Source organism: Astatotilapia calliptera, chromosome 23 (assembly GCF_900246225.1).
Source record: "Astatotilapia calliptera chromosome 23, fAstCal1.2, whole genome shotgun sequence".
Taxonomy (NCBI): Eukaryota; Metazoa; Chordata; class Actinopteri; order Cichliformes; family Cichlidae; genus Astatotilapia; species Astatotilapia calliptera.
In genome coordinates this window covers 38,169,130-38,194,683 of record NC_039323.1, presented here as the reverse complement: position 1 = coordinate 38,194,683, position 25,554 = coordinate 38,169,130, and the positions used below count along the sequence as shown (strand labels likewise).

Below are 25,554 nucleotides of genomic sequence, written 5' to 3'. Positions count from 1 at the left end.
TAATGGCAGAGAGCTGACCCTAATCAGCATAGAGACAGAGGGAGGAAAACCCAGGAGACGTATACCATATCTCTATTTGTATTCCCCATTTTGTGAGAGATTCTTTATACCCCGTTTTCTCTCATTTCCTGCCAAAGCCTCACATTTTAAAAAAAAGTGCTTACATATATAGCTGAGTGCAATGATGCATATATCTTCCTATTGATTTACCTGGCACCAATACATTCATGTCACAGTTGACAGTTGAGATGTTGACAAAAAAAAAATGTATGAATCTTCCCCCCCCACGCGTTAAAAGCAGGCATTCAACCCCTTGTGTCGACTCCCACACACACCGTTACATCAAAACACCCGTGGATCAGTTGCCTGGCTGCCTGTACGCACACACAAACACACACACAGAAGTAGGGATGCTGAAATGTGAGGGTAATTTACAGCCAAGATCTCCCCATCCCTTCAACCACTGACCTCAGCTCTGTGTGTTAAGTGTACAGTTATAATGTAGGAGTAAGCAGCATCAATCTCCATGTGTCTGTAATGCGATCATAACGACAGCAAATGAACTGCGCAGTACGCATGAGTCACATCTCCTGCGAATGCTCCTCTTTGCATGTACGTTTTTGCTCACACGACCCGTTTCTTGCTGCCTGTTTTCCCTCAGTGTGTGCGTGCTTGAAGGTGTGTGTCTGCATGTGTGAGACCCAGTAACACACTGGCCTTGTTTCTCACTGGGTCACAGTGCAAAGCAAGTCTGCGGAGTCCTGCTGGTGAAATCTTCAATCTGAGCGCAGCTTGACTCCACCGCCCATCCAAACACGCCGTGTCTGTTACTCGAGGAGCTGTCGCCCTCGCGCGACGTCACGTGCCGATGCTCTGCCGAGTGTGCGCATATGCACCTTCTCTTTGCGTCACTGCTCATTAGCTCACAGTGTATGAACACGCCAAAAACAAGTCCCCCTCGCCCCTTTCTACCTCCCTCTGTCACCCCCTCATGTCTTAAAAACACACACACATGCCTGCGCACACACACGTGCCTGTCTGGTGCTTGCATCGCACCATGAGCTGCCATTTGGCGAGAGCTGTCTTCTGGCAAGGAGCGGGAGGTCATAGTGTGAGTGAGTGAGAGTGTGTGTCAGTGTGATTGGAGGTGGGGTGGGGGTAAGAGGGCGAGTTGCTGGGTAGAAACCACTCGATTCTTGCACATGAGTGCCTGATGTAGTAGCGGCAGCTCCACACGTTGTGTCAGGGCAACCCCTTTCCTCTCCTCCTCCACCCAGCGACGCGCCGGGCCTGTGTTCATTCACTCTTTCAACCCTCTGTCTCGCCTGGCGTCGACATACAACTCTAGCTGAGGGCTCACCTCTGCGTCTGCCGCACATCAAAACCTGCCTCACCCTCCTCTCTCTCACCTGCCTGTCTCCGCCTGACATACAGCTCACTCCTCGTATACAGTCGCGAGCAGATCTCTCGTGTAACCTCCCCACGCTTGAGTTCGGCTCACGGTTTCCATTGAAGAAAATCTCTCCCGAGGCATCTGGGGAAGGGCGGTGTACGTGCATGCCTGTGTAGATGTGTAGCGGAAGGGGCACGCTACACAAGGGTGTGGGGGGAAGGGTTGAAAACCCACAACAACAAAAACAACAACAACAACAACAACAACACTGTGAACAACTGGAAGACCCAAGAAAAGGAGAAACAGCATTCTTGGCATGCTGTGGTTTGACACTTTTATATATCCGGAGAGACAATTCGAGAGGAATGTTTCTTCTTAGACTGATGCCTCTGTTGTGTTGTTGTTGTTAAATGAATTACCATTATCAATTGTTTTTCATCTTCAGCACACACACACATACAAAAAAATGCAGATGCCAAAAAAAGCCCTCCTGCTGTTTGTGATCAAAGCTGTTCACGCGGTTGCTGATAATGTCTCGTTATTTCATTCCGGGTACGCGTTTTTCCTCATCGCTGATCAGTCTTAAGCGCGCTTGTTTTTTTTTTGTGCTCGATTTATTTATTCATGACTTTAATTCACCTTTTGCCGGTTAATTACGTGAGCGTGATTTCGGCAGTGGGATGGGGCTCATGGGTTTTTCAGGAATAAACAAGTTGCAATCAGCCGTAACAGCCATCACTGACGCGTCCAATCAGCATGATAGCATCAGAGAGACACGCAAGGCCAGTGTGTTATGTCTGGTACTTGGGCGGGGGTCCCTGCCGTAGGCTGCGCCCTCTTCCACCACCACCCGAACCCCCAGATGCCACAGAAGGAGTGTTCTGCAGCGGTCATGGAGGAGACCCAATGCCCCAAGGTTCTCTATGCTCCCATCTTAACACTGGATTGGCTGCCACTGTTTTTCTGCCCCCACTGAGCTACTGGTGGGCTTTGGGGAAGGGTGAAATGGGGGCTTCCATCATAAGTCTTCCCCTTGTAGCCGTGGTAACAGCATCAGCAGCACGTGACTTTGTGTGGGGTGGTAGTCAGGGCTGTATAAAGGGTTAAGCACGCATGAGTAGGACCAAAGTAGGCCACAACAATAAGGGGGAAGGGAGGGGGGCTGTGCACTTTCAGTGTACAGTAGGATTAAGGCGTTTGTGCGCTGTATGTGTGCGTGTGTGCGTGCGTGTGTGCATGAGTATAGTGGACTGAGGGATAGATGGAAGACCCTGGCTCTTCTTAGGACGTGAACCGAAGGGTGAAGGGTTATTTGGGACGGATGTAGAGCCAAAGGTCGACTTGTGATCCTCAACGCTGAAAGTGATTAGCTCTAACTGTGCTGTACCACGCCACTTACACACACATAAACCACACACAAACACACACAGTGGCAGTGGCACAAACAGATTGCTTGTCCAATTCAAAAAACCCCTGGAGTAGCTACAGTCACTGCTTATGTAATAAGGTTGAATGAACAAAACAAAAACAAGCCACAGTATCATTAGTCCAATGCAGAGAAAGCAGGGCAGGATATCTCAAACACACACACACACACACACACACACACACACACACACACACACACGGACAGAGTCAAAACCAGACCTGCATTGTCTGACTTCCAGACACAGTGTGGTGGGGTCAGCCTCAGCTGTCTGTTTAAGATGGGGAGGAAGCTGAAGACACGCACACAAACACACACGTCTCCCAGCTGTTTGCACAGATTTCTATCTGTCAGGACACACCCTTTAAAAACACACACAGACCCATAAACACAACCTCCCAACCTCGACACTGTACACACAAACTGAGTTTTGTGCAGCTACATTAAAACAGACTGGACTAAAATTCATTTCTCCATCACCTCCCAAAAATAAAAGCGCGCAAAAATGCACAACGCCTAAATCCGTTAAGAATATTAAAAATAACGCTTGCACAATTGCCACTTCTCCTCTAGTAAGTAAACACATCTCAGCCTCGGATCTCTGTGTACCCGTCAGAAGTTGTAAGCTGTTTAGAGGGCCCGGGCCTGCCACGGTAAGACAAACAGCCATGATGAGAGAGCGTGCAGGCGCTGGGAACGCCGTAATTAACACATGGCCTCAATCACGCATCCTGAATTCATTTCCACTCTCTGACTCACTCCTTCTTTGTCAGTTTGTCTCCCTTAACCCCAATCATTTTCCCTCTCAGTTTGTCCCTCTCTCTCTCTACCTCTCTGTCTCACACACACACAAACATACGGGTCTCTCTTCCCGCCTCCACATACAAACATACATAGAGCCAGACAGAATCTCGCACAACAAGCTGAGTGGAACCACCCACACATGCAGCCAGCAGACACCTACATGTGCTCGCACAGTGACACCAGCTCTTACACCCCTGTATTTATACCAGGATCTTGTTAAATGCACGGGCAACCGCATCCCCCCTCCACCACAATCCACCAACCTTCGATCCATCTATGCGTGAGACAGATGCAGTCAGTTATACCGCCAGGGTCTGAGCTCGGTGTCCTCGGTAACATCAAATTTGGGTCACACTCATTTGACACAAAGCCAGGGACATTTCTTCAAAGGTGGGAGGTGAATTAACGAATTCTTTCTGTTTTCGCGGTGTTAAATTGAAAAGCATTTCCAGACCCAAATCAGGAGTTACCTTTAACTGCTGCAGAGACAATACGCTGGCAACTCGTACATAAATCTTGTTCCCCCCGAGGCCACCTGACCAATTCACCTCGCCTCCTCCCACTATAACTCACACACACAAACACACAAGTGCCACTAAAACAATACTTCAACCTTGCCCGCAAAGCGCACTTCACCTCGTGCACTTTGACGACTTTTGAGAAAATTCCATTTCGCCACACGCTCGTCCCCATCACTCTCCTCGCCTCTGCCTCCGCTCATAAACCTTTGACCTTAAGTCAAACTCCCAAGTAGCCTCGGAGCTCTTTCCATTTTCCATCATCCCACAATAACCCTTCCCACACCCCAGTCTTCCTAACGGCCCCGGAGGAAGTGTATTCTTGCTTCATATAAGAACGCATTCCTCACGTGCTTTGAGGCAACTTAAAAGTTGTTGTTTTTTCCTCGCTCTGTAAGTTTTGCCTGCATTCCCGGTCCCCTCTGCTGAAGTAAATTACTGGGAAAGTGATGGGATGAGTGATTGCGGGTTTTGGGCCGCTAACATGAAGGCGAAGGAGGCGCATGATGACAAAAAACCATTAACTTGAGTGTTTTTGAGAAGGGGAGCCTTACGTTTGATGAAACATGTCCCACACATAAACTGTAACAAAATGATGCACACTGTTTTGTTTTGTTTTTTGTTGTTGTTTGTTTTGCTTTTCATGTAATATAAAATATTGCTTGAATTGCCCAAAAATATCTGCAGAAAAACAAGAAAATTAAGAAAAAACACGATGAACTGTGTGGCGTTGTTGACTTAATGTGGCACTAAACAGACCCAGCTTTAAGAACACAACCCGTTAATGCTTCCTTACCTGTTTTGAATATCTCGTAGCGCAAAGAGAAGCCGGCTCCCTGATGGGCGTAGTCAGAGACAAATCTGATTTGGAGGGATGGCCCAGATGAGATAATTGGCCCTGGGGCGATGTTGCTGCAGTGCCGCCCCAAAACATCGGCCGTCTCTGAAGTTCCATCGCGGATCTCTATGAAGTCGTATCTGAAAAGAATAAGAGAAATGAATTAGATTCTTTCCTGTTATGTTAAAATGTTCTCTTAAAAGCATTCCTTAAAAAAATCCTAGGATGCAGCATACTCAGAGTTTAATGCATCAGGAAGGGATTAAGAAAGGTAAAGAGATAAAAGGAGAAATGTAGAGGGGAGATAAATGTAGATAGTTATGGGGTTATGCAATCGGCACAGCTAATAAAAAACAGACAGGTGTGGATCTATTTACCGTCAGAGTTCAGCCTCAGGACAGAATACACAGAGCGAAATAGCACAACACAACTTCAAGACACAAATAAACATCTCTGCCACACCTCATATGTGCTGCTTCCCCTCAGCTGTATTCAATAAATTTAGCTCTTATGACCCAGTTCTGCTTGAGACAACAAGCTCAGATCCCTCTGACATCAGCTCGAGGTTAGCTCCCGCCATTTTACCAAATCTTGGATAACAGGAAAGAAAATGAAGAGAGGGCTGCGTTTGAGCAGAACGTAATTGAACAAGTGGCTGCAATCTGAGGGTGAAGACTGGGGCAAATGGATGGATTTGTTAATAAGAGGCGCAAAAATAGGCAGGAGCTCATGAAATAGTAAAACGGTGAAGGCTGGGGGGGATGATGACATTAAGGTGAAGGAGCAGAGAGTAAAATTGGTCCAAAGAAATGCACAGGCACCTTGCTTATTAGCTTACACATGCTTGAGCTCTTGGCTCATTTTGACCTTTGACTAGCTAACTGACCCTGAATGATAAAAGCAAATTCTCAACTGGCAGGCTACTACGCATGTGTGTGTGTGTGTGTGTGTGTGTGTGTGTGTGTGTGTGTGTGTGTGTGAAAAACACACACAAAGAGGCAGCCCAACCGATTGATCCAAAATTAACCCCGAGTGTCACTCCTGTGCCATTATTAGACATAAGCGGCGACACAGAGTCACAGAGTTCAGTCAAAAGAAGATTGTTATTTCCATCCGTCTGTCCTGGGAGCAACAAGACCCACCGCGATGATCATGTGGGGTATAGGATGAAAGAAGAAGCCGGCTTGGAGGTGGGTTGCAAAGTGGCTTGCAGATGCACCACAGCTGCAGGCTGATATTTAGTATCTGTTTCCCTTTAAGGAAAATACTACATGAATGGATTTTACAGCATCAAAGTTTTCCAAATTTCCACTTTTGCACTTGTTTTCCACAAGGACACAAAGTTTAATGCAGCTATGTAGCCTGTAAGAGATAACACACATAAAATATGGATCTAAAGATTTTTCATTGATATTCATGTAGGCAAAAAAAGTCTATGAATGGTAGACTAATTTGGTCTCCTTAGCTCCCTTAACGGCTAGCGAATACTACGCAGTGTATGAAAACACAGCCCTGCCTTGGACAGCCATCATTAAATTATATCATAGCTCTGCTGATATGATAAAGATGGAGCTAGTTCATGTTTTGGAGCTGAAAGTGAATCACCAGGTTTCAGGATAGTAATTTTGGGTTGTGTGAATACTGGAAGGTGTGGAAATCTCCGTGATTTTTGCTTGTTTCTAACTCAGTGCTGGATTACTGTTTTAAAGCAAGTTTCAATCATTTTCATCCAAATAGTGTCTGAGAGGAATCTGCACTTTTCTATCTCTTATATTCTCTTAAGCATGAGCTTGTTTTGCTGCTGTATGAGTACAAGATTTGTGTTGTTATTGCATTGCAAGTTGTTGCAACTGTGAATAATTTCCTTGTAATTTTATAATCTATCATGATACTCAATCGTGTTTCTCTCTACAAGTGTCTTTACCACACACACACACTAAACACAAAACACTGGGTTTCCCAATGTAGCTGACTGCATTGCTGCAGGCGTCCTACAGCTACACCCTTCAAACATACAGGCATGCAAAACGCACTTGCTTCAATTAGTTTGTGTAACAAAGCTGTCACAAAACAACAGGGCTGCTGTTGTCTCGCTAATTAGCGTGACGGGTTGTTTGATGTTAAAAAATCGTCGCAGATGACTCCGGGTTTTGGAGCCGCCTTCAAACCCAGCATCTCGCCAATGTCCCGAACAGGTAAGCGCTTTCCCCCCCGCGACTTCTCTACAATGAAAAGCGTTCAGAAGAGATGAGACAAACCAATCAGCTCAAGGCTGTGTTTCTTTGTGGAATCTCAGCACTAAGACTGCTTTTGTGCTCCCTGCTTGGAATAAAACCTGGATTAAGTAGAGTCACTAAGCCTCTTTTTTGGCTATCGCATTCCTGCAGTGTATTGATTCCTATACAGAGCATTCAAGCTAAGACTGCTGATGGAGGGATAATCCCAACCATATTAATCTAGGTCAGAGTGATACATGCACAGGTGAGGCTCGAAGTGTGAAAATGCTGCAATGAGCCTGCAATATCGCCACATGAAAGCATCTGACCAACAAAAAGAACGTACAGGACCAGGCGAGTTAATTAAACCAAAAAAAAAAAAAAAGAGTACAAAGGACATGCACTTTGGGAAATAAAGGAATCTCAGGTTTGATTTGGCCTTGGGAAGATTTTCAGGTCATGGTTTCAGAGAATATTTTAAAGCCGAGATGAAGGTAAGAAGGTTTATATATGAGGCAAAGGAGGGTTTAACGAAAACAGTGCCAGAGTTGGATTAGGGGGGAACTGCAAGACACAGTTTCTGAAGCCTGATCCGTTTACTCTGGTCGCAGCCAGTTGATGGGTTTGTGGACTTGCAGCTTTTTCATTATGTTCATTTCAAGGCTAGTTGTTGGCTTCCGCAGAACTTTTCACACAGCTATGTTACCTAGAGGAAGGTGTTTAGCTAAAACTGTACTGACACACCTGTTAGCTTGGTTGGATTGAGGTGCGATCACATTCATGCCACGAACAAACTGCTCTGGAGTTAATTTAGAACCCCACCAAGACCACCTCCTCCAAAGGGTCTCGATTTTGGTCTGAACTTGAGTGGAATTACTGTGTCCACTTCTGCACAGGTGAACCAGAGTCTAATTTAAACCAACCAAACACGGCTGGTGTGAAAGCAGCCTTAGGCTAAATAGCATGATAGCCTGATATTGCTACACCTCCTGAACCGGTTTCAACAGTTTCACTCTCTCTGCCTCTCTCTTACCAATTTTTATTGTTATTTTTTTAAAAATTCATAAATCTTAAAGTTTCAAAGGTGCACTGCGACATGTTTCAGTCTTCCTGCACGCTCCTCCAGTCTAAGCTTGTGATGACGACTGGGGCTCAAGCCAATCTGCACAAAAGAAGGCCTGAAGAGCTCTCCTCCTAGTAAGTAAAGAAGCTGTTGTCCAATACTCTTATACGTGTCTTGGTTGTAATCCTGCATTACAGAGGCGATCGTAGAGGCTTTAGTGGCAGGCTCCAACTGTGAGTCTGTGAGAGCCGCGGCCAACCCTTAAGTACGCCTGCTTAGGGCTGTTACTGACACATGCTTTAGGGAAAACACACACTCAAAACATGTGCCAACAAACACACAAAGACAGACGCGTACACAGACACATGCCGCATAGACAAGCACATGCGTGCGCGTACACAGTCGATGCTGCATCACCAACGCCGAGGATAAAAGGCCCGCGAAGGAGCTGAGAGCCTAATTAGGTTTTAATTGATTTTGGAGTGGGTCTCTATCCTTCCCTCCCCTCTCCCTCTCTCCTGTCGTGGATTAGCGTCAGTGAGTGAGTGTTCCTCAGATGTGATTATTGACCTGTTCGCTCAGCCTCTCCCCAGGCTCTGATGAATACTTGCATGAGGACCTGACGTGTGAGAGCCCACTGTCTGTCTCTCCCAAGCACACACTTGATTGCATTCCAGGACACTGCGCAGACACACACATAAATCATTTGCACATGCGCACTCGCACATCTGCGCCCATGAAGGTACGCATTAGCGCCGCATCCCGCTCTCTCACACACACACGGAAGCAGAAAGCCCCCATCCAGATCCAGATTCCTCTAGGAATTGTTTTGATTCAAACACCGCCTTTCTGTCTGACACCATCCATCCTCAACTTTCCGTCTGTCTGGTGGTCTGTCTAGGTCTGCACGACCAGCCCTGTGTTAAGGAACCATTATGGGGGGCAGCAGTTTCGACCTCCCTCATTTCCCCTATAGAATATAGCTGGAACAGAGGGAGAAGGTTAAAGAAACTAAAAACCCTTAAAGGCCAGTAATTCTGCACCAGCCCAGACACGTCTTCTCTTCCTCTGATCTCATATATCACGACACCCCTGTGCCTTTCACACATTTTGCTGTTTGCTGGGGACCGGGGACATTTCCTGCAGGCAGCAGTGCCTCAGTACAACCAAACGCAGGCCCAAAGCGAGTATACATACACACCACACACAGCAGAAACTGTAAAAATAGGCTACAAAAAAATCGAGAAACCACTAAAGACGAAACTGGTACGAGCAGTACTGGTTTCTTTTAAGAGATGCCAAATTGGGTGCTGACGGTATCGTAAACAATGAAGCTGCTCTGGAAGATTACTATACATGATGACACTTTATCTAAATTACATCCTTTATGAGGTTTACGTAGCAAAGATTTATTTATTGTCACATATTTGACAATAATCAGTCCCATTAAACAATGCGAGCTGTGCTTGTATGGCACCTTTTGGCCTTACTAGAGGAGAGTAGTAGAATGAGCACTATTTATGTGAAGGGGCAGATTTAACAACCTACCTCGCGAAGAGTCGACGGTCCGCCGTATTCGCTATCATCGCCCATCATTTAGCAGGTGTTACTGTGAAATCTGGGAACTTCTCAAAGCCAACATTAATCTTGATGTGTTCATTTAGGCAGATATTCTAAGCAGGAGCTTGTGGAGAGATATGAGGTTGCAAGCCTTTGTTAGGTGTTAAGTCTTTTTGCAGAGCACTGCTTGCTTATATATTTATAGGCCTTTTATGCCTCTGTGGCCTTACTAACCCTGCTAGTGGTCACTATGCAATAATGTGCAGTCAGTCCTGTCATTCCCCTTTAGGGATCTGCTATATACATTTACGGTCCTTGCTGGTACCGTCCTCCTGCATCTTTTGTGAAATCAGCACATGAGTTCTCATCTAACCACCCTTCTGTAAAAGAGCTAGCTTTGTGTATGTGTTTCATTTAGTTTATTCTCAGTGCCTACACAAAGCATTCTCTGGGAACTTCAGCACTATGTAAGAGATCAACACGTAATTTGCCACGGGTGCATCACTGTCTCCTTGATTTATTTTGTTTATGCTGGTAAAAGGGGAACAGCTGTTCTCGAGCATCAGGAAATCAAACTTGGCCGTACCCTCAGACACTCGGGGCCGTCGGCTGAAATGATTTCCCCCCTTCCTGTTGCCTGTGTTTCTCCACCCGTTTTTTCTCCTTCTCAGAGCTCACAGAAACCTCAAGACCCCCATCCAGTAAACAATGAGGCGCTGTCTTTGGCTTTCTTTCGTCCACCTCGCCGCGATTTACACAAGCAGAGGCAGAAATTAAGCAAAGGCACACACACCCAGATATTCACATATCTGAACACACACTCCCTCCCACCCGCAAAGGGGACTCTAATAAGCCATAAGTGCCTCTGAAATATTAACTAGATGCTGCGAGCGAAATCCCAGCAGATCCGCGGGGGCCTGCCATCTTCAATCTAGCCCCCTCCAAAAAACAAACAGCACTTCTCCTTCTCATCTCCTCATGCCTCGCCGCCCTCCCCCTTGCTGTCCATCACGAGTTCATGCTTACAGATGACTCGGGCCAAACCACTGACCACAGACCGTCTAGGCTCAGCCCCAGACCTTCTAGTGCAGCATCGATCGGAAGCATTAAACTATAAACGCTGTCTGCACTGAAGCCGTGACCCTGCTGACTCTCGCTGGACGCGTTTCACCTCTATCGAAGCATGTTGAACGTTGTGCTTTCCTCGCGCCGCGGCGTAGTTCATCAACTCTGATTACATTTGTGACAGATGAATACAGAGACAACAGTGCTGCAGCTGCACCGGGCTATCCTAATCACATGCTGGGTTTTTACGGTTAATTGTACCAGTTAGCCATTATATCATCATTAAATCCCGGCAGCTGTGTTGACTGCTGGACGCTGATGACCATGATTGTGTCCTAACTGTAGGCCAAATGCCAGATGTTGACAGATATGATCCTGGAACAACTCCCTCCTTTAGCCATGACCTCTGGGAGCTCGTCTGTCCTTCCTTTCATCCTCAGCCATCATCCTTCCCTTTCCCTTTTTGCGCCTTCTTTACTTTCCTTCCCCTCTGGCTATTGCTGATCATTTATAGATTTCCCATTACAAGCGGAATACAGACATTGATCCCACCCCTCCCTCGAGCTCTAGCAAAAAGGCGATATCATGCATAGAAACACAGAGCTGGTACGTGTGTTGGTGGCACTTCTCGCTGTGGCCAGACATGTCACAAGCCCCGGGGGGTGGGGATGGGTGTGGGGGGTGTCTAGCTGTGTGTCTGAAGAGTTATAAAGTTATATAATAAAATCTTTCCACCTCAGGCAGACTGCATTCAATAACAAATAACCAAATAAAAGTGAGAAAATAAAAACCGGGAAAAAGTGCAAGAAATGGATCTTCTTGAATGACTGTTTTTGTGTCTGTGTGTGTGTGTGTGTCTGTGTGTGCGCGTGCACCCACCCGTTTCAATGTTTAATTCAAGTGCATAAAAATAAAACACCTCCTTGGGCGGGAGCGAGAGGGAGAGAGGAAGAACAAAGGGAGAGATGGAGGGAAGGAAAAAATCGGAGGAGGGAGACGTCGAGAAAGAGAGCTGGAGAGAAACTCTCTCTCTCCCCTTCCTCGACTCCTGGTATATCACTAGGTAGCATCCTGGGGCTTGGTGATGGCAGATTGCATTAGAGATATGGGCCTGATATTTCATCTAGCCTTTATTACATTTAGTTCGCATCAATCGGCTGGCAGCCTGGAGGTAAGAGCTATTTGGCACATGGCCGGACTCCCCCTGAAATGAAATCCTGAATTAAAGTGCCACCTCAGACATGGAGCGCCTGCATAAGGCTCACGATTTGATTGCTGCAGTCGAGCCGGTGTTTGGCTTCGTTACATCGCACGAGTACTGACTGTTTGAACCCGCCGAGGGAAAATCACCAGCTGGCAGGGGATATTAGCGTTCAGAAGCCTTGCCTGAGCTGACCAAGCACTTTTCTCAGTTTTATAAAGGCCTAAAGTGCCTTGGTATGGGGTGGGGGTGGCGGTGGTGAGGTGATGACTGATGAGCACTTTTACACCGACAGGTTGCGTGCTTAATAGTGCACGTGCATGCGTGCTTTATAAGCATATCCAAAAACATATGTTCAGCCTTTCATGTGACCATTTTCCCCCCGTTTCCTGCGTGCTTCCATGATCAGCAGTCCAGACACCACAGCCCTGCGTCTTTCAGGTAACACCGCTTCGGTTTTCTGCTCTGCCATCTCTGTAATCCCACCTGTCACGCAGATTTTCAGCCCCGGCCGAGATACCGAGCCCTTCCCTCCTCCTGGAAAGCCCTCTGGCTCCCCTTGCCCTAACCTCGCAGAGAGGACCGTGAAAACATGCAAAAATCTCCTCTCTGCTCACTCTCTCACACCGCCATGCCTAATCATACAGGCAAGAAAAGGAAGCAACCCGTAACAGCGCTACAGGGCCTGGATCAATCCGTGTAAAAAAGAAAAAAAAAAGAAAAGCATAACACGGGATGGAGAGAGGAGGATTATCAAGCCCTATTTTGCTGTTTTCTGTGCCTTAAAGGGTTCTCTACAAAACACAGAAGGGCACACTGGTGTTCAAGTTGATGCATAAAAACATGTTGGCAATATTCCCTATTTCTTTCCAAACTGGGGGGTGGGGGTCACCAGAGGTGTGATGGATAGAGAGGGACGCTAACCGTGCAAACTTGCAAAACGTGCTTGCACAGTTACTCACTCATAAACGCCCACTCACACTCACACACTCATACATACAGGATGAAGGGAGACTGAGTGGGAGTGTGTGTTAGAGGGCACGCCGAGGCCTTGTCCCCTTCAGGCGTGTGTTAAAAAAAAAAGTTAAAAAAAACCCCATCCTAATAAGATTGTCTGTACCGAAGGGAAAAAAAAGAAGAAGTAGAAGAAGGGGGTATTTCAGTTTCTCTTCCTCCTCCCTCAGCCTCCTCCTGCCCTGCATGCCTTGGGCTGTGAGAAACTGCCTGACACACTGCTTATCAACAGCTGAGGCATCCCTCCCTCCCTCTCTACCAGTCCAGCAGGAAGTGCGGGCACGCCGCATTGCCGACACAGCGATGCTGGTGTCAAAGCGGAGAGGCGCTTTAGTGCAAAAAGATAATTACACAACAAAAAAACACGACGGAAACCTGGAGTTTCAAAGGCGGCGACATCAAAATAACATTTCAAGTTCAATGCCGTTGCGGCGCTACCGTGCGAAAAGAACCCGTCAAATATTACAAAACATTTTCCAACCAAAGCGGCCATTCATGCGCTCATGAAAGCAACGGTTTTTTTTATTTTGGTTTGGTTTTTCTTCCCTTCTCCCAGCCAGACAAAGCACTTTGTAGACGAACAATGCAAAAAATAAATAAAATAAATGCAAAAAAACCCCATTATTAATTCTTCAATTTACCGAGTGGAGAAGAGAGAGAAAGTGCACTGATAAACTGACCAAATGGACTCATCGTTTGACCAAAATTGGTTGTATATAAAACTGAATTAAACAGTAGAGACTGGGAGCTTTTTCCACCCTCCCGCTACTGTCTTCCTCTGAGGTCATAGACAATAGAAGACCATATGATTTGGATTATTTATGTCTCTGAGAAAGGAAACTGACCAACTCGCTCATATCGAGATAAACAGCTGGGTCTCATTCCCTTCTATTACTTCTTAAAGCCTCCCCTGTTTATTCTCTCTCGGCCCACCCTCCAATCTCTGACTTCAAAATACATCATGATTCATTTTCTTACATCCTATCTTATCATTCTGTCTTTACTGCCCAAAAGCAGACGCCGACTTCCAAATATTGCTTGGCATTTGATTATCAGATGGAGGGGGGATTAGAGCTTTATAGTCTGGGTAATGCTGGCTGATGCCTTCAAAAGTAAATTTCAAATTTTTACATCTGTCAAAAATCTTCCCGAGTAGTCTGCTGTTCTTCAGAAGGTTAAAAACCTCACCTTATATGGTTCTTAGCAGGATAAAACACAAATACATCCTGGCTGACAACGCTTGTTTTTTAAAGCTTAACCAGCGGAAATAACACAGGAACTTATTATTAAACTATCTGAATCATTCTTTCCATTTGGGTTTTATTGTTTTATTGCGACCTGTTTTTCCTCGTCTGTATTCAAGAGTGTGTGAAAGAAGCAGAAAACCTTGGGATGTGGAAATGAGCAGCATTTCCTGTCCTCTAAAACACAGAGGGTTGATATTGCAGCTGATGTGCCCTTGAGCAAGGAATTTAACCCCCATAACTGCCTGGGAGAAGGCGACTAGCATCCAGGACAAAATGAGTTTAATGGTTATGTGCTTCTACATGGAGCTTATGTGCTTTCCATTTTCTGAATAAATAATTATGTCAGAAAATATAAAAAGAAAACCACAGTCTACCTAATGGTCTGCTATTCACAGGAAGCCTGCAATCTGCAATTAAAATTTCCTTTGCGATTGACCTGTTGTGGTCAAAATGTGGATTACGTTTCAGCAGCCTGGAATTGGGCCAAACCACCCGGCACTGAATTATAACAGTATGTAAAAATCTGTGCGCCTCAACTGGAAATTACTTGTTTGAGATACGGATGCTTTCGCAGCATACTAATGAACGTGTCAACATGAATCATCATTCAGCCACAATAATAGCACACCATCTTACTGGTGAAGCCAATTTTCCCCTGACAGAAAAGAGTGGGTTTTATGGACTGCACCATTATGACCCGAATCCAGCTCCTTCCCCCCTCCCCGGCCTTCCCGTCTTACTTGCAGTCGAGCCTCTCGATCTCAAAGTGGGGGTTGAAGTTGAGGACGATGCGCTGCGAGGGCTCTGGCGCCGTGATGATCCAGTGGCAGTTCTGGTGTGGGGGGTACTCCAGAGGATAGCCAGGGGAGGTGATATAACCGGCCTCGCTGGCATCTAGCAAACCTCCGCACTCCGGCGCTGTGTAAGAGACAGAAAGGTGAGTTAGAAGGTGCTGGGAGGTACTGACTATAAAGCAGGCGAAGAGGAGCGGTTAAAAATGTTTTATGCATGTTTTTATTTTAAACATAATTTGATGCATTTCTACACAGCGTCATTTGCAGGGGCAGACTCATTTAAAGCACTGAAAAATAATAAATAAATAATAAAAAAGATTGAGGAAATGATGCGCTCCCCTAGTGCAGCATCTCAGTGGGCGCCCCTTCATTTACCTTGCTTCTCTATATGAAGATGTGATGAGCAACAAATGAACAGTAAAACAAAAGAAAGCAATTTAGGCTGTCAGTTAGGAGGAAATTGGAAAAACTTCTCCATTGTGGATTCTCAATGCAAGCAGCGCCACATGGGTAAGCTATTAAAACAATAAAAGATCATTACTGTTGCATTTGGTGAAAGTGCGCACACACACACACAGAGAAACACACCGAGCCTTTTTCACCCTCTTCCACACCCAGGCTCTTATCTCCCTACTCCCCCATAGGGAGCGTTCTCCAAGTGTAATTGTTGCTCCTGCAAGCCAATCTGCAAACATTAGGACACATTCCCTGATCCTATCACGCTCTCCCAGGAACAATAGCTTGCCAATAGCGTAGCTCTGCAGGCTTAGACAGGAAGTGACACGCAGACGGCCTGTCTAGCTAGGTTCTGGGGTTCACCCCTACTCTGTAATGAAAAGCTAACGCGCTAACAAAAGACCCCATTCTCTGATTTTGCCCCGTGAGCCACGGCGGCTCTCGCTCTCTCCGTTATCTCCCACAAACATGCTAAACACATAAACTCACATGCACATACAAAAGAAACATATATGAGTATTCTGCACACATCCACGCACAAAGCCCGGCAGCCTTGTGCATATTGGTTCTTTATTAATCTTACTCTGCAACAGATTTGAGATATTATCAATTTTAGAGAAAAAAAAAAAAAAACAGGGGCACCACGACAACAGCAGGAGCTAGCTTAGCTCAGATGGTCCCAACCTTTTTCATTTGATGTACCACCACAGCTCTAAGATTAATCCAAACTGCTTTCATCCACAATGGTTCTAATGTTTTATTTTATGATTACTGATCAATTTTACCTGTTAAATCTTTTAAAATTCTGTTTGGATATCATAGTGCTAGCTAACAACTTTAGCTTTTCACCATACTTTTAGCTAACGTTTTTATCCATTGTTTTAACTTCCTATTGTAACACTTTGTACATACATTTTACTTTTATTTAACTTCATGTTTGCTTTTACTTCTAACGATAATCTTTCATATTTACTTATCTATTTTCTGTGTTGATTTTTACCGGTTACCCATTACTTTAAGAAGTTACTGCTCGGGTCGGTTCAATTCTTACTCTTTTTGGATTTTCTTATTAGTTGAGCTAATCTTTTCATGTGCCTGCTGGTTATGGAGAGAAGCACCAAAGACATAATCAAAGAGAGACGTTCAGATAGTGAAAAGAGACAAAGAATCCTAAATTGAAATCTATGGGAGAACCGCAGAAGTATATCTTCCAAGGGATAGAAAAAAAATAGACTAGGATAGACTCTTTAAAAAATGTATTTTAGGGAAAAGTCATGACTTGTTAAGCGTTTCTTTAAGATTTGACTGATTCTTTCCATTCAGTTCTTTTTGTCCTGGTGAAAGTTAATTTAGATAATTCTTCTAGAAGGACCTGAAGTACACTCTGGGCTAACGGTATCCCTGTTTGGCAATCCCTTGTTTAGCTTATGTTTGCTGATCCTCCAGTGAGATCTTTAATAACCAACACGATTTTGAACGCAACAACAGACAAATCCTGTTTCACTACAGTAGCGGACGTTCATAGGAATACATATGAGGAAGGAAAGGAGCTGAGACAGGAACATGAATCATATGGCATTAACAATGTGTCACTAAACGTTGGCCTTAACCACTCAGCTACTGGAATGAATCCATTATTGACATAAATGGGTTGATATTTTTGCCTGTTTCTTTCAAATTTCTGTGAAAGCACCAATAAAGGAAACAGAAGGAAAGATAAGGGGGGAAAAAAACAGCACCAAAGGCTTGAAGTGTAATAGACCCTTCAAGTGTTGACATTTCCACCGCCTATTGTGCTTAAAAGGCACACTTAGATTCTCTGACATTTGATAGAGCTGCGATGGCTTCCTTACTTTGTTACTGGAGAGGAGCAACGCCCACGCTCACATCAGGCACACGCACACACACAGAGCTGCCGGTGATTTCATGGGAGCACATGACTCCAGCTGCCCACATTGCGTACGCACAGATACAAACTACTGCACAAATATACACACACGCAATTTTAGCCATAAGTGCACACATGAATACATGCTTTAACGCACGCCCACGCGTTTAGGTGCACGTATAAATACACGGAAACACAGAGAGCCACTGCACAATGTTCAAAGGACCACCCACACACACACACAAACTCACTTCCAAAAACACGCAGAGGGCCTGTCAATCACAGGAGGGAGGAAAAAAATCACTAACTGAAATTTTTCAAAAAGATAGCAGGGATAGGAAAGAATGACAAAGACAGACAGAAAGACCGAGACACACACACACACACACACACACATAGACACACACATGCACAGACATCTCTTTATCTGCCGCGGCTGTGCAGACAGACAGTCATTGTTGGGAAGCCTATGGAGGGGACGGTGTGCAAGAGGCTATCAGCGCGCAGAGCCTCGGCAGATTAAGTCGTTTGGGGAGAATCCTGCAGCCTCAACACTTTTTTTCCTCTGAGCTGCCCATTCAGTGGCCTCCAAAGGAGGATGAAGAGGAGGGATGCAGGAGAAATGACAGAATGAGTGGGAAGAGAAGGGGGGATGAAAGGATTACAGTAGGAAAGGAAAATGGGAGATGTGACAGAGAGGATGAGGGTGAAGAAAGAGGATGAAGAAGAGCAGAGGGATGTGAGGAAGGGTGGAGGATTGATGGCGAGGCGATGGATAAAACACGGATTGAGAAAGAAGGGGAAAGATTGATCGGAGGGGGGGTGAAGGCGGCAGGCTGGGTTGATTCATGATGGGCGGTGGTGAGCACATAGGTGGGAAGAGCGAGGGAGAGGAGTGACAGGCGCGGGGAGAGGGAGGAGGCGACAAAAGGTGATGAGGAAGGGGAAAAAAATACAGGCAGCCGAGGAGGAGAGAGAAAAGATGGAGAAAGGAGCGGGTGCGTGTGTGCAGCGCAAAAGAGCCTGACGAGCCTCATTAAGACATGCCTGCTATCCGGTGCTGTCCTGCAGATGCCGACCCCCAGGGGGAAACCTCTGTCAGTCACCTCTCACACACACACACACACATGCACTGGCAAACATGCGTGTGTGCAGTTTGGTGGGTGTTTGTTTGCGGCTGATGAGAAAAAAATTAAATAGAAGAAGGAAAGTGACAGATGTGTGTGTATTCTCTTCTAATTTTTTGAATAGCTCGCCATTATGAGGATGCTTATATGGTACAAATGTGTGTGTGTTTCACTTTAAAGCAGAATGTTTGGGTGTGAACAGAACTTGTGGTGCTGGATGAGTAACAGAGGGGAAGCACTCAGGAGCTGCCAGCGAGCTCCACGAATTACACTGTCTCTTCTACTAGAGCAGCCCATCTGTCTGCACACAAACACTCACACACAAAGTGCTGCATATGTCCCTACCATGCATGGACCAAGGCCCTATTACAATGAACAATGCCACTTTTATGCATGTGTGAGTCTTAAGAGTATGTTTGCAGAGCTGCGTTTTGAGTGGATGGAACTGAAATCCAAAAGACATAAAGCACAGCGCAGACTGTATCAATGAAATTAATTAATGACTTTTGTGTGAGTGTGAGCGCGCATTTCTTTTTTAGTCGCTCCTGAGACGTCTTCGCACCCAATGCGATTGCCTTTATCTTCATTATCTGAGAAAATGTGCATACGTCTGCATGTCTTAGCTCAGGTTTCTGCAGCATGTGTGAGTTCGGCTGCACGTCCCGCCGCTCTTATTTCTATTAGCTGCCTTATCGGGGAGGCACGGCGTCACGCTCTGGGATAAGCCGCGAGTGCGAGGAGAGGCGCTGATAAATCCCTCCATCATTCCTAGTGTCTCTCGTCCCGTCCCTTGTGCCTGCTCCCTCCCCGCTTCCCCACCTTAATTAAAAAGTGCTATCACCCAGAGTGAGGGAATACGAGGGGAGTGAGTGGGCAGCACTCATGCATTCAGACATTCAGAGAAGAGCATGGGGTTGTCTCTCTGACTGCTTTTAATCTCACCCATTCGACACTAGGCTGGGCCAAAGGAGGGAGGGAGATGAAGAGGTGGGGACCTGCTTTAAGACCTTTTAGGTCAAACCAGTGTGCGCCTCAGCAGCAGGGAGCGTGGCCCACCCAGTCATAGATGGTTGAGTTTAGTCAATATGCTGGTTTCAAATGTTTCTTGTTGCCGTATTCAAAATAAAAGCGTTAAGAGAGAGAGACTCATGCTTTCTCTCGCCAGGTACTCCGACTTCCCCCCTCAGTCAAAAGACACATGTTAGGCTAATCGGTGAGTCCAAATTGGCCATGGATGTGATGCAGGTAAAGTGTACAGGTGTATGCATGCAAGGAAACAGCAAGATTGTTAATAGACCAGAAATATAAAAATAATGAGACAAGAACTGTTGCACTTCTATCATCCAGCTGGTTCTTTATTTCTTATTCCACGTTCATATTAGTTTAATTAACCAATAACTTTATTTCAGAAAGACATTTGAGACTCATTTCACTTTTTTTATGCTCTGTTCTTGTCGTCGTTTCCTTTCAGATTGAGGAGTCTGTAGAAATAAACCTGAGGATTACAGTTTAACGCCTTTATTCATTCCCTGCATTCTGATTGGACGCCCATAACATTTTCTTGTTCCTGTCAGGGGGGGCTGTGTCTGTGCTTGTGAACATAAAACAAGCATAGAAATCTCTCCCCTCACTTACACAACGCTGCGTCAAATTTACATCTAAAATCAAATACGCTGTAGCTAAACGACGGCGTTCCGCTGAAAGCTGAGCCTGATTTCAGTGGTCACTAGCATGCATTGATGCTTAGGTGGATTTGAGCTTGTGAAACCTGACCAAAAGCAAATAACAGTCGGCTCCAAGAAACGCAACAGTTGCTGACAATGGCTTTTTTGTTAAACACTGTTAACTGTGTTTAAAGGGGGATTATTTCTTTTAAGAACTAACAAAAGCCACATCAAAAGCAGATAATATCCCCAAATCCTCTTTGCCTCCCTTTTCTTTCTCCTTCTCTACTCCTCCCTCCCTAACAGGATAAGTGCCCCACGTTAATCAGCTAAATGCACAGCGCTGGCCATTCCGATCAATGGATCAATGGATCAATCGAGTAAACAGATGGTCACTGGTGCCTTCAGCAGGAGGTGGGTGGAGGGGGGGGGGGGGGTAATGGTGTGGGCCTAATCCTAAACGCTGCCTGGCTACTGTATCACGTCTCCTTCTCCCCCCACCGGTGCACCCCCTCGGCTCTGCGCGCCAGTGTCAAACCTGCACCACCGAAGCACTTTTCACAAAAGATTTTCCCCGTCTAAGGTGGAGCGAGCCTACATCAGCAAGGGAAAGCTGTGAAGAATTGAGCTTTGCTGCAGGAGTCTTGGTGATTTGTTAGCACCCTCTACCCCCCACCTTGCAGAGTGTTACCTTGCAGTGGAACTGACTGCTTAAAAAAAAGGAAGAAAAAAAAAAAGTAACCTCTTTTTGGGTGAATTACACTTCTTACAAAAAAGGCAGTTTCTTCTCTTTAAATTTACACTCCTGAACTGCTTCCTTCTTTTCAGAACCCGCGGTTTGAATTGCAGTAGATTCTAAAACACCCTGCCTCTTGACAAAGCTGACCCCCTATGGCTCCCTACCTAAAAACCCAGTCCCCGAGCGCCCGCTAAGATCCCCCCCATGTGCAGCTAATGCGACAGACTGAAAAGACCCAGCTCTGTTTTATTTATGGGGGTCTTGTATTTAATTTCACCCTGAGTGTGGTGAGCTGTTCAAGGGCTTTGTGCGAGCCTGTGACTCTCATACCTGACTGGTATTGAACGGGCCGCTGGGTTTGTCTTTGGCTATGAATGCTAAGAGAGGTGACCTTGTTTTTTTCAGATTAAAGTACAGAGAAATGCAAAGGATCCTAGACGAGAGGAGAAGACAAGAGGCAAAGGGGTGAAGGGGGAGAAAAGAAAAAAACATGAATAACATAAACATAAAATTTACTAAGTTCTTTTCACCCTGGAGCTGATATTATTAAATAATAGAAATCCAACTTCTAAAGAAGTCAATACCATGAATGGAGAGGATGCACAGCCGCCCGCTCAATAAACATGCAAATGAGCTGCTTAATGGCTTGAATATTAATGCTTGTGGTAAGGAGTAATTAATGCACATGTCAGCGAGTCAAACTATTGTGATTACAGGACAAGTGGAATGGAAGTGACTCTTCTTCGTGCAGAAATATTGCAGCAGAAAACTGCATGAGGAAGAACCACACACAAAAAATGGTGCTTTGTAATGAGGGTGAAGGTGCCACCAGCAAAAAAAAAAAACAGAAGTCCACAGCATGACCTGTCCAAGCGCTGAACATCTTTAGTGGATCATTTACCCTGGCACCTCGTAGGATTTCTACACTTAAAAGAGTTTCCTGGCTGGGATGCCTCAGGCGTGCATCTGCTCGTTCCATAACATTACATTTTAGGGGAAACCTTTTGCTGCTGCAAATGTATCAAGTTGCCGAAGCACAGATGGACTCTGTCATCACAAAACAGCAACTCTTTAGAAAATGAAACACTTTAACGTGACTCTGTGTGCTTAACATTCACAAGAGGATCTCTGCGATAGTATTTTCACCCCTGTGGCTGGGGCTTTATCCCACTTTACGTGACGCTGTCCCTTCATGAACCCTGGATGCGATCTGACTCTTGACCCCTGCACACTTTGATGTCGTCCTTTTCCTCCACCATGCCGCTTGATGCAGAATCCACTCAGCTGATCTGGTTTCTGAGCGTTCCTCCTCTTTGTTGCCTTCGTGCTATGGCTCGGTCACTCTTCTGTGCTTTCTTAAACTCTGGAGTCACCGTCTTTCTCCCACTCCCCCTGTCTCTCTGTTTATGCTGCTCTTGCTTTCTCCCTGTTCTGTCTCTGTTCTGTTATCTGTCAGTCTCTCTTTCCTCTGGCATCTGTGTGTAATGTGGCTCTTGAGGGGAGTACAGAGGCAGGGAGATGTGGTGCAGTGTCTTGGCAGGGGAGAGAGAGAGAATAGGGGGGGATCCAGCTTCTTGCCTGCCTGATGACTGCCAAGAGGCCCACATCTGTCTCTGATCAACGGGTACATGCGCAGCCAGTGAAAAACACACACACATTCAGAGGGATGTCTGAGATAGCTGTCCTATTTAAAACAAGTAGCTTTAAAAAAAAAAAAAAAAAGAAGATGGGTGCAAATGAAGTGAAGAGAGAGCTTGGCTTTGTTTTGAGGCACGCCAGCGGGTGGTATTGTAAAGGCTGAGCAGTCATGATGAGCTCACGGACAGCTCCCCAGCCCGCCTACTCCCAGTAGACTACTTATGCAGATCGCATAAAATGTACATCTTACTACAGCGCATGATGATTAAGAAGTAAAAAGCCAGCACTGAGAATCACAGACACGCGAAAGAAAGACATAAAGCAGTTTTGGGTTGCGAAATGCCACCTGATCACCACAGCGGCGAAGAAAAGCGCACATAAATATGAAAAAGTGTGCCACCGTAAATGCGTCAACAATCCGAGACAGGAACGAGTGAGCCGAGCGTGAGGCCATGTGTCATCCCACCAGTGGCGTCACTTCTCTGTATGGTAAGACAAGCCTTGCTCACCACCAACAACAACCACCGGCAGCAGCTTCAAATCTGTCACAATTTCTGTCCGCGTAAAGAAACGGCACGCGTGAATTTGTAATCCACTCATTTATTTGCCGGCGATCGAACGCATCGCGATCACCCTGATTTTTATGCCACATGGTGAAACCTGAAATTTATTCCCCCCCCCCCCTTTTTTTTTTTTTTGAAGAATACAAAGGACTCATGTGGTTAAGCTATACCACAGTGCCGTTTCTGTTTGAACAGTAAACTACTTAAGTATCTTAAAACAAGGCTCTAAATCCATACCAACTGGCTCCTATTATGCTGCTCCTTATCTTCCTAGTTGCGGTTTTTTCTTTTCTTTTAGACGGCTAAGAGCGCAGAGGTGGCGGTGTACCACTACGCCGCCTGGAGCTCTCAGCCTTGGCTTCACCCTGCCCAGACAACCCGGAGGAGCACGAGGAGATACTGAAGGAGAGACTCGTGGTGGCTGATGAAGATAGTGATCCTATTAGTCAACACAACTGAAGCTCGTACGCTTTTACGCACGGGCTCTGTGAGACGCAGGCTCTTCACCCAGCTTTAGCCGTTTTCATCACGATGTGCGCAAAAGCATTTTAATCAGGCGTGGGGTTAGTTTATACCCAGAGATGATTAATCAAAGGAAAACAACTGATGAGAACGGGTTGGATAAACATCGTGTTTAAATTTAACATTCACGCTTCACGGCAAACTATTCTAAGCGTAACAATTTCCACTTTCCGTTTTTCTAAATATTTAATGAACGCATCCATGTCTTTCAGTTTTTAATGTTTAGTATGATTTTGATGAAACAAGTGCATAAGATCTAAACATTTAAAAACAAAACAAATAAAGAGCCTTTCCTCCGCAGGCTGCTGTATTTGCCATATTTAGCAGGAATAAAACATCAACAGCTTTATCATGGGAGCGTTTGTGTGTTGAAATAATTTGAAACATATGACTTGGAGACCTGGAAATGAATTTGAAGGATAAAAGCAATTACAATGACCAAGAGAAGATGATACTTAAATGTGGTGCTTATAGTAAAAACACGTTCCCGTGATTTAGAGCAACGTTTAGTGTCAATTAGGCTGTATTGGCTGACTCAGATCACGAGTGCGTCAAAATCAAGAAGTAACCAAAAAAACTCACCGTTTTGTCCTCTGACTCTTAACGACACATGGCACACTGCCATTAAGAATCCAACCAACGAGAACACAAAATCCATGTTGAATCACACACAAAACCAAAAACCAAAAAAAACTTGTAGATAGTTTCAAGTATCTAATGTTTCCACCTCGCAGGATTGAAATGCTTCCGTTCCTCCAAAAAAAAAAAAGAAAAATCCACAGCCGTTTGGGACCAGCAGTGAAAACTAAACCGCTGTAGTAAAAAGCCCACGGTGTTTATTAAACCATTGGTGGAGAAAAGTGTGTGCCAACTACTTGTCACTGAGAAAAATCTGAATATTTTGTAAGCGCTGTCCTTTTGACTATGTCCATTTAGCGGAGCGATGCCACCAAACCGCATCCAAAAGAAGAAGAAGAAGAAGAAAAAACCCACAGTGAATCAACAAACTCCTTGATCAGTGCTGCGTGCGCTCCGCAGCTGGGAGGCTTCAGGGGATATCTGCGCCTCGCAGAGTCCGGACAGGACAGCAGGCTCCGGGGTGCGCCAACTTCTGACCGATGAGGGGGACTCTCCCTGTCCCGGTATCTCCCTATAACTCTGCGTCCTCCCGCTCGCGGATTTTACGCACACAAGGGTTTGGCTGGTTCTCCGGTAGGAGCGTTATAAGAAACCCGAAGAAAAAAAAAGTCCAACGGTAACAGCTCTCAAAGCCACGTAAACCCCAGTCCGAAGCTGCTTCCCAGCGAGGCACAAAAGTAATGAAATAAATGAAAAGCAGCGCGCTCTGGATCCTCAGAAACAACGAACATGCCGTGCCTCCTCCTGCAGCACCTCTCCTCTCTGCTGTCTTCGCTCCTCTCTCTGGTAACGGCTCCGTGAAGCCTGCGCTCTGCCCCGACAGCAGCGTGGGTCCAGCCTGTGAGGTGTGTGCACTGTGTGTGTGAGTGATCGCGCTTTTGAGCTGAGCAGCTATCGCGTTACAGTCACGGCGCCTCGGCTCCGCCCCCTCCCGTCGATCGCCGGTTATAGGATGTGTGTGTGTGTGTGTGGGGAGGGGGGGGGGGGCACGCTCTCCCTCACTCGCTCACTCACACACACATAAACAGATGCATCCTATTTCAAAAGACACCACAGATATTAACTCTTCCACAGATGAGACCGAGATTAAAAAAAACAAAAAAAAAAAACATTCTCATGGTAAACCAGGGGATCACAGCTTCTCCTGGGGCTGTTTAAAAAATGGGCGGGGGTGCAGAT

The 25,554-nt window shown here is 45.7% G+C and overlaps 1 protein-coding gene across 3 annotated transcripts in view; it reads right to left on the bottom strand.

Annotated features, from left to right (window-relative positions):
• Positions 1-25,263, bottom strand: part of nrp2a (neuropilin 2a) — a 59,393-nt gene extending 34,130 nt beyond the window's left edge. The window contains exons 1-3 of one of the 3 annotated variants that reach the window (XM_026157737.1): positions 24,319-25,263; positions 15,086-15,263; positions 4,938-5,119 (exon numbers count right to left, since the gene is read on the bottom strand). In XM_026157737.1, the coding sequence (XP_026013522.1) occupies positions 4,938-5,119; positions 15,086-15,263; positions 24,319-24,394 (436 nt within the window). In that variant the 5' untranslated portion in view covers positions 24,395-25,263. Of the gene's footprint in view, positions 1-4,937; positions 5,120-15,085; positions 15,264-15,680; positions 16,235-24,318 lie in introns of those variants that run through there. The other 2 variants (XM_026157736.1, XM_026157738.1) reach the window with 2 other exon arrangements.
• Between the last annotated feature and the right edge of the window lie 291 nt (positions 25,264-25,554).